At 37.1% G+C, this 9460-nt stretch overlaps 2 protein-coding genes across 2 annotated transcripts; one reads left to right on the top strand and one right to left on the bottom strand.

Annotated features, from left to right (window-relative positions):
* The first annotated feature begins 309 nt into the window (after positions 1–309).
* Positions 310–1090, top strand: LOC121216085 (uncharacterized). The gene is made up of 3 exons (XM_041091383.1): positions 310–448; positions 537–781; positions 863–1090. Exons 1-3 carry the CDS (start codon positions 310–312, stop codon positions 1088–1090), a joined length of 612 nt encoding a protein of 203 aa, XP_040947317.1.
* A 2548-nt stretch (positions 1091–3638) lies between these two features.
* On the bottom strand, positions 3639–5577 carry LOC107955162 (uncharacterized acetyltransferase At3g50280). The gene has a single exon (XM_016890890.2). The coding sequence runs from the start codon at positions 5450–5452 to the stop codon at positions 4019–4021; it is 1434 nt and encodes a 477-aa protein (XP_016746379.2). The 5' UTR covers positions 5453–5577; the 3' UTR covers positions 3639–4018.
* Positions 5578–9460: the final 3883 nt, after the last annotated feature.

Genomic DNA, 9460 nt, shown 5'->3' with positions numbered 1-9460 from the left:
CCCTAGGGACTTCTTTGACATGGGCAGTGGAAGTAGAGATGGCATTGACGACAGAACACAAACTTTGTCATTTCCAGAACAAAACTTAAACTAAAACATCCCTAGTACTAGTACACACAGTCAATGGGTCTGCCAGGATACGGATGAAGATATTTATGGATTATAATATAGTAAGCTTTTACGATTATTTAATTATATGTAATATCATATCATAATATTGGTCTTATTATATGTTTCAACTATTTTAAACATATTGTTGTTGTAATTGTATATTAAGTTTTCAACTAATTTATTTGTATTGTAGATAAAATGCCTAGAAGACCCGTGCGAGCGCACCGCATTGTTCAAGGTACTCCAAACTCGACCGAAACAAACAGCACTGAACAACAAACTGCTATTAGATCTTTGAATGTTCTGGTTACACTTGAGGAACCTATAGAAGCTCAAAGTAATTTAACATTTAACTTACATGTGTGTTGACTTATTATTTATTTTATTTTTTAAATTTTTTATATTACAATACTTTTATTTTCAAGCTGAAACTGCTGGGACGCTGAGAGTTCACGGACGTACGCTGATGAGGGATTTATACGATCTAGATTCAGTCGAGCGTGTCCAAGTATCCAGTAATAGCTTTGGTCAGCCTGTTGGATCAGAAGCTCGCCTTTTAGTAGGATACATGGGCATTCTAGCACGGAATGCAAATATGTTGCCAATTAACTTCGAGTCATGGCATAAAGTGCCCGAGAGTAACAAGAACCAAGCTCTCGATAACATTAAGGTAACAAAACGTGTATGTCATTTATAATACTTGAGTTTAAGTTTCGTTTACATTTACTTTCTTAAGTTGTGTTTTTTGTAGGCGAGATTTGCTCTAGAGGTCTTCGATGCTTATGTAAAGAAGGCATTGGGAAAAAGATGGAGAGACCATAAGAGCACTTTAAAGAAAGACTATTTTAAGACAAAAACAACACTCGACGAGAAATTACAAAATGTCCCACCGGGAATGCAGAGGTACCAGTGGGAAGAGGTCGTTAGATTTTGGACTTCGAAGAAAGAAGAGGTATGTGTTACTACAAAAATCTTGTAATTATTTTGGTTTATAGTATTTACTAATTAACGTAATAATAATTTCATAACATAGGATCGTGAACGAGTTGGAACAAGTAGTAGGCAGAAACAAAAATTCACGCACACAGCTGGGTCGAGAAGTTTTGCGTGTGTAGCTCAGGCCGAGGTATTTTGAATTTTTTAATACAGATAGATATTTATTACTTTCTATCAAATAATATTTTTACTATTGTATTGTAGGAAGTGTTGTCGGGTCAAAAAGTTGGACGCCTTCAACTTTTTGACATTACACATAGGAAGAAAGATGGAAACCCTATGACTCCTGAAGCTGCAGAAATTATGGTACGTTTGCTTAATACAATTTGACTTGTTTTAATTATTTACACTGTTTATTTTCTAATGGTTTATTTCATTTCTTGTAATGCAAATATTGTTAAGTTATGTTGCATTTGTTTTTTTAATATATATTGCGTTCTTAACATGTGATTTATTTTTTAGGAAAAACTGAAGGATAAAAAGGCGGAGTACGAAGCGATTGCTTCCAGTGATAGTTCTGTTCATATTGACGACATTGATAACCAGATTATCACTGAAGTTTTGGGTCCTGAAAGGTATGGTCGGGTTCGATTTCAAGGATCTTTTGTTAACCCATCCCAATATTTTGGATCCAGCTCGCAACAATACATGCATTCGGGGAGTCAGGCTCAAGCTGAAGTTCAGAGGTTAAGAGACCAGATAGCTCAGATGCAAGCGACAACAAGTGAGCAAATTACACAACTTAAAGCGGAGGCAACATCGAGAGAAGCTGAGGTTCAAAAAAGATATGAAGAACTCCAGCTACAACTTAAAGCAGATGCGGCAGCGAGAGAAGCAGAGGCAGCAACGAGAGAAGCTGAGGTTCAACGAAAGTATGAAGAACTCCAGCAGCAGCTTAAAGCAGATGCGACAGCGAGAGAAGCAGAGGCTGCAGCGAGGGAAGCAGAACAACTTAAAAAGTTCGATGAACTCCAGCAGCAGCTTCAGAATATGATGAAGATGTTTCAGCAGTCGCAACCGCCGTCGTCTTAAACTATCGTGTAAATATACTTCAATTTTGACTTTGGTATTATCATTTTAACTTTTACAATTTTTGTAAGAATAATACGAATTTTATTTTATTTATTGACATTTATTTTAAATATTATATAGATTTATTACTTTCGGTTGGTTTAGATTTGGTTTCTTCTGATTTGTTTTTACAGGAGGGCTGAAAATAAAAAAAATTTCAAATCTGCCAAAACTAGTGGCGTTTTTCTAAAAGCACCGCTAAAGACCATGGTCTATAGCGGTGTTTTTCACGGTAAGCGCCGCTAAAGGTCATTATCTTTAGCGGCGTTTATTGGATAAGCGCTGCTAAAGACCACGGTCTATAGCAGCGTTTGTTGGGTAAGCGCCGCTAAAGACCATGGTCTATAGCGGCGTTTCTTGCGTAAGCGCCGTTAAAGACCATGGTCTATAGCGGCGTCTCTTGTCTAAGCGCCGCTATAGAGCATGGTCTATAGCAGCGTTTGTTGGGTAAGCGGCGCAAAAGACCATGGTCTATAGTGGCGTTTGTTGGATAAGCGCCGCTAAAGACCATGGTCTATAGCGGCGTTTGTTTGGTATGCGCCGCTAAAGGCCATGGTCTATAGCGGCGTTTCAGGGGTAAGCGCCGCTAAAAACCATGGTCTATAGCGGCGTTGTAAAGAAAACGCCGCTAAAGGTCTTGATCTTTAGCGGCGTTTATTATAAAAAGCGCCGCTAAAGTTACTGACGCAGTCATTAGCGGCATTCTTTGCGGCACTTCGCTAAGCGCCGCCACTAAAAGTATTTGCGGCGCTAAAAAACGCCGTTATAGCCCTAAAAAAGCGCCGCTAAAAGCCTGTTTTGGTGTAGTGAAAGCACCTTCTTAGAATCGATTTGAAACTTGATTACACAAATATGGTAACCCGATGAGGAAAAACCGATCAAAACAACAAAGATAAACTAATAGGAAACAAATCAACACACAAAACAAACTTACTCTTATACTACTTGCATCCAATTGATAGAAAATACAAAAAGGAAGATAAACTCCCCCCCATAGAGAATGACGACAGACAACGAGTTTGGCAAAGAGGAAATGACGTGGGATTGCTCAATTTATGAGCACTGTAAGCAATACAAATATGAACATAAAGAAACAAAGATGAGAAACTAAAACCAAAAGAAAGAAAAAACAAAAATAAAAATAAAATAAAAAGAAGAAGCTACAATAGCCCCAAATGGCCAAAATTGAAACTGAAAGAACAAATGGGAAAAAGGGACGTGACGTTACCGGCGTGGGGAAATGTGAGAGGGTTTTAGGAAATAAATTAATAATATTTAATTATTATTATATATTAAATTTATAAATAGTTAATACAACAAAATAAACAAAAGTATTTTCTCAGATTAACAATAAACGAACAAACTTCACTACTCATACACAAGATTTCAAACATGAGACCCAAGGTTAGACATCTTATTACTGAACCATTATGGTCATTTTATTTTTAAAATGCACACAAAAACATATAAACCTAATCCAAAGCTTTGACTCCCAAATAAAGCTTGATTGGTCTGTGAGATCCGCCGTAGTCAGTGAGAGAGTTCGCCATCCATTTATTATACATTTTTATACAACACATCATTGTTGAAGATTTCGTATTCTGATTGCGTAGTACACAACTTTCAATAGTTAAATACACCACAAGTATTTTATTTTTATTTTTGTCAGTTTAAAAAAAAGAGGGAAAAGAAATGTAGAATGTCGGAGTTAGTCAACCTTAGTCCTGAAATCTTGCAAAAATTGTAACTTAATATTAATATAAATGGATTCTTTGTGGTATAAATTAAATATAGATATATTTGTTAAAACGCAGCTACAGCATTAAAAACCCCCGTGATTTTAATTCATTACATATTGCATGAACTCGGGATCGGACTCAATAGCTGCCATTGTTTCCGGCGCCAAAACTACCTCTAGATCAACGCCTCCCATCCCTTCCCGCCCAGGAAAAGCGGAGATCTTCCCATCAAATTTATTGGCGCCACCACTCCTAATCGCCAATGGCCGTCCCCATCCAAAATCATTTTCGTACATTGGAAACCTCGGTGAACTCCCCATCGTCATCGACGTTTCGTCAAAGTTCCCCAACGGGAAACACCGCGGGTCCTTCTCCCACTCCTTCAAGTAACCACGCACCCTTTCGTCCTTGTGAGCTTCCACGCTTTCGTTTAATCTCTCGGCGCACCAACGCAAGTCACGTGACGTCACGTCACGTGCTACTGCGTAAGTTGGAATGCTTTGAATCGCGTTCCCGAAATATGAAGGATCCAGCTTTGGGTTCAGCCGATGACGACAATTCACCGCCGTCCTGAACGTCGTCGTTTTGGAAACCGGAAGCTTCCTCGCACGTGTCACCGCTCGCCAGAGAAGAGCGGAAAGTGATTGGAATGACGAAATCTCCGCCGTATTCGCAATGTTGGATGATTTAAACAACCAATTTTCAAAAATCCCATTCAAGTTTACGCTCTTATCGAAATAGCATTTTTCAAAGGCGTTGAAGTCTTCGTTAACAAGAAGCTTATCTTTGTTGTTGCTGTTAACTTTAGCTTTGAGTTCCAAAATGGCTTCTCTGCAGAAACTGAAGATTCTCTCCCGTAACGGCTCGTTGACGTTAAACGTAACTTTGGGTCCACCTTTCGGAACTTTTAAAATCGCCGATGAAATCAAAACCGAGTCCCGTGAAAATTCCGGCTGCCTTGAGATTTTTTCAATACTGGGATCGTTGTTACTAATTTTTCTGCAAATTTCAGCGTAAGTGTTGAAGAAATTCCAAAAGGACGTGCCGTCGGTCACCGCATGGTTAATGGAACATCCGATGAAGACTCCGTCGGGGAGCTCAGTAAACTGGATGGCCATGATTGGTTTAAAATGCCCCTGATAACTAACGGTTTTGTCGAAGGAGAAAAACTCGTTAACCAGCTCGGGGACATAAACAGGAGCAATGACATCACGAATGAACGAGGTGGCGCATGTGGAGTGATGGAACTCAACGCCAGCATCGTTGCAAGCTATGTAGATGGAACCGTTGGGGTCGGTGTAAAGACGACCGGCGAGGGGAGGGAAAAATGACAGCGTTTTGGAGAGGGATTGTTTGAGAAGGGAAAGGAGTAAGTGGATGGGAATTGAAGGGCGAGGGAAGAGACAACCTTTTTGAATGTAATGGCAAGACAACATTGGGAGATCTGAAACAGAGAGTTTGAGATCTCCTAAATTTGATTTTCGGTCTGGGAAAATGGTTGATTTTGAGACATGAATCAAAGGAGAAGAAGGCATTGTTTTGGTTTTTAATGTCTGGGTTTTTATACTTTCTTTTGGGTTTTGAGTTTTCAGAACTGTGGGGTATTTATAGGGATTTTGTGTGCATGAATATGTGGATTTTACGATTAAAAATGTGTGATGGAATTGGATTCTTTTATTTATTTTATAGGTTTAGGGTTGATAAGCTTTTGACAGTGAAAGAAAAAATTGAAGAATTTTAGTTTTTGAAATATTTTTGTTATTATTTATTTTATTAATATATTATAAGGATATATAGACGTGGATAAAATAAGATTATATCTAGATAGGGTCTTGTAGTATGTGTTAATTTATGTAAAAGGGGATAGTTCTAATGATAAGATTTTTTTTTTATGCTTTCTCTATGATAAGATCGAGATATCCACACTTCCCCAATTATCAGGATATAGCGTTCTGTATGTGTACCTATTTCTCTATTTATGTTTTCGTGTAATACTCTTAATCCAAGCTTGTAACGGTCTCTATCAAACGACGCTACATTTGATATTCGTAGACATTTCTAGCAATTTGGTCGATGGTCGATGATTGTATATGAGTTTTATTAATCAACCCTCTCACATAAAGTCGGCTTATGGTGTTACTCGGTGTTTCTAAGCCCGTTATTTGAGTTATCTATTCTTAAAGGTTGAATCTATGAAATATCAATACTTTAAAGAGAGAATATAAAGACTAGCATTATAGGTATCGAAACTTAGTTGATGAGTCTCAAAACTGAAGTTCCCCATTTTTTTTTATTTTGGCTACTGAATCTGAGAGTCTCGATATTATCACCTTAGGTATCAAAACTTAGATGCAAAATTGCACATGCTAGGTCAATCTATGGTTTCTTTACTTGTAAGAAAGCCTTACTCTTGTTTGGGTACCATTCTAACTAGTTGATTAATAGTCTAAGCCTAAATGCCCATTTAAAGCTTTACCAAATCAATTTTTAATCTCCAACCAACCTACATATCACAATACACAAGCTTAACGGTTAGTTTAAATTTCATTCTCTAAACACAAAGACCTATTAATCAAAATCAATTATACCTAGAATGCATTCAACCATCAACTCCTATTTAGGAGAGAGCATAAGACATATCATATATATTGTTGGGGGTCGATCCATATAAACAATAAGATAGTTAAAGTGGAGAGGAACGAACACAATTATTTTATATGGAAAACCTTCAAAGAGGGAAAAATCACAGGCAAATGAGGTATCGACTTTTCACTAAATGAGTAAATAAAAGAGAGTACAATATGGAAAAATAAACCTAAAAGTACTAAACGTAAAATCCCAAACCTCAAAAACAAAGTCCTAACTCGGGAACAAAATTATCTTCATAGATACCAAGAAACTCGCGCCAAAGCTCATATGCGACTGCATCTTGTCGCCCTCAAGAAAAGCCCTTACTAATTGGCGTCTCAAAATAGGGATATAATAACTTCTTTAAATAAGTTTAGATTAGAGTTCTAATCATACTAAAATATCCCCAGAATAATTAGAGTCCAATTGGAAGAAGCAAACCTACTTAAAATCTAAAACACGGCTACCAAATAGGAGAACACATCATGATGTTGTGACATAGCATATCACCTCGTCGTGACATCGGGCCTATTTTGGGCCTTCTTCAGTTGGTCGTCAAAACGTCTTTCTAAGTGCTTGAAAAATGTCTAATAAATACGAGGCACACCCCACAAATCTTCACCTTCCTTGTATTTATCATGCCTCCTTTTCCATGCCCAATTCACAAGCCTAACTCGAATTTTGCAAAATGCCAAACAAGCTCAAGCAGTGCTCGAACTTGTAAACTGAAAGACTCCTAATCTTCAAATCAAAGTTGTATAATGCAATAAGGGCCACTAATACCCAAACAAAAGAAAAAAATCAACTCTCTCCACCTGACTATAACCCTCTGTGACCAACCTTACCTCAAACACTCTGCAAAGCATTTGAGTCCTAAAGACCAAAAATAGATTAGATTCTTCTCTAAATCAGGTACATGCCTGACATCTGAGATGACTCCACTTTCAACCAGATTATGTGGAGATCAACGAATCATCACCCTTGTCCTCGGTCACATCAGCTACCTTCGTAATTATCCAAAACTATCATAAACTGAAATGTATGATACGTTAAACTTCTCGATATTCAAGATCGTTGTTGTGTTACCGACGAGTCGATCTAAGGAAGCTGAACCAAACTCTGATACCAATTTGTTGGGATCGACCCGTATAAACAATGATATAGTAAAAGTGGAAAGGAACAAACACATATTTTACGTGGAAATCCCTCAAAGAGGGAAAAACCATGAGCAAATGAGGTATCGACTTTTCACTGACTGAGTAAACGAAAGAGATTACAATATGGAAAAATAAACCTAAAACTAAACGTACAATCCTGAACCCCGAAAATAAAGTCCTAACTCGAGAACAAAATTCTCTTCATAGATACCACAAAACTCTCACCAAAACTCATATGTGACTACATCTTGTTGCCTTTAAGAAAAGCCCTTGCTGATTGGCGTCTCACAACAGGGATACAATGAACTCTTTAAATAGGCTTAGATTAGAGTTCTAATCATACTAAAATATCACTGGAATAATTAGAGTCCAACTCGAAAAAGTAGTCTTACTTGAAGTTTAAAACGCGGCTTCCAAATAGGAAAACACGTTGTGATGTCGTGATGTGGAATATTGCCTTGTCGCAACGTCGTCTCTGCTTTACTATTTCAAAGTTGTGGCGTCGTCCAGACGATGCTCCTCGTCATGATGTCGGGCCTATTTTGGGACTTCTTCAGTTTCTCGTCATAACTTCTTTCTAAGTATTTGCATATATATATACACATACAACACACATGCAAACACACACATATATACATATATAAACCTCAAAAATACCTAAAGGACATATACCTATATTCATTTATGTATATGCCACTAAGGGTAAGTAATAATCCATAAAACAAAAGTTACATATGATAGTCGTGACTTGTAGGAGGCAATGCGGCCTTTCAAGCTTCAGTTCCAACATGTTACACATATGTATGAAAGACAACCACTGTGTGCTAAGTATGAGTGCTCAGTGTGATGCTATAAATTCAAATGAAATGTAAAACAACATAACTGGCACCAAATAGATAATAGTGGTGGAGCCAAATAGATTGGCGCCACCACATTTATTATGTTAGAATTTTTTAAAAGTTTTTATTTGAAAACTAAAATTATTATTTTAGTTGGTGGAGCCATAGAGAATGGCGGACCACTGACCACCATACTGCCATTTTCTTTTGAGTTTTTTTTTAAATTATTTTTTTAGTAAAAAAATGAACTTTTTATTTTGGTGGAATCATTCTCCTTGGCATAACGAAATGGCTTGACGAAACGGCTATATATACCCCATTGACAGTTCAGTCTAAGGTGAATAATTTTTTAAAAAATTTATTAAGTCAGAGGATGAAGGGGAGGGAGATCAGGATTGATTTTTATATTTTTGTGTTTATGTTTAATTAGAAAATTTTATAATTTGAAGGTATGTTTTATTTAACTATAATTCGATGGACCTTCGACATCGGTAAATTTAATGGTAATTTTTGGGAGTGTAGATTTGATTCCTTAATTTCATATGCGGTGATATTTCAAGTAAAAATAGGGGTCTCAGTTGCCAATGATTTGTTCGGTAATGCGTTCAAATTGGTTATGCATCCAACGAACGGATTATTTGAGATTCTCTAGGTTATCGAGATGTTTGAAGGTCCATTGGAATCCCAAACCGAACCGCATAGGTGAAATTATCAATATTAGTAGCGTCCGAGCTACAAAATATTAGCACCGATAAACTTGCTCGGTCGACTTGCTCATGCTGCGATTAAACATGGTATTTTTCAATTTGTAGACACAATATTTTTGGTCTTGAACAAAATTGAAATCATCATTTAATTATGTTTTATTAGTATTGATAAAGTTGCTCATGTTGTCATTAAAATTGGTCGTTTATGTTAC

The sequence above is a fragment of the Gossypium hirsutum genome, chromosome D04 (genome assembly GCF_007990345.1).
Source record: "Gossypium hirsutum isolate 1008001.06 chromosome D04, Gossypium_hirsutum_v2.1, whole genome shotgun sequence".
Taxonomy (NCBI): domain Eukaryota; kingdom Viridiplantae; phylum Streptophyta; class Magnoliopsida; order Malvales; family Malvaceae; genus Gossypium; species Gossypium hirsutum.
The sequence above is the reverse complement of the archived record's forward strand: the minus strand, read 5'-3'. Positions and strand labels throughout refer to the sequence as shown.

What these genes read in the sequence shown, in the direction of transcription:
- LOC121216085 (XM_041091383.1), top strand. Translation starts at nt 310, where the DNA reads ATGCCTAGAAGACCCGTGCGAGCGCACCGCATTGTTCAAGGTACTCCA. An exon ending in GGAACCTATAGAAGCTCAAA is followed by an intron (nt 449 to 536) that starts GTAATTTAACAT and finishes TTTATTTTCAAG; the next exon opens with CTGAAACTGCTGGGACGCTG. An exon ending in AAGCTCTCGATAACATTAAG is followed by an intron (nt 782 to 862) that starts GTAACAAAACGT and finishes TGTTTTTTGTAG; the next exon opens with GCGAGATTTGCTCTAGAGGT.
- LOC107955162 (XM_016890890.2), bottom strand. Translation starts at nt 5,452, where the DNA reads ATGCCTTCTTCTCCTTTGATTCATGTCTCAAAATCAACCATTTTCCCA.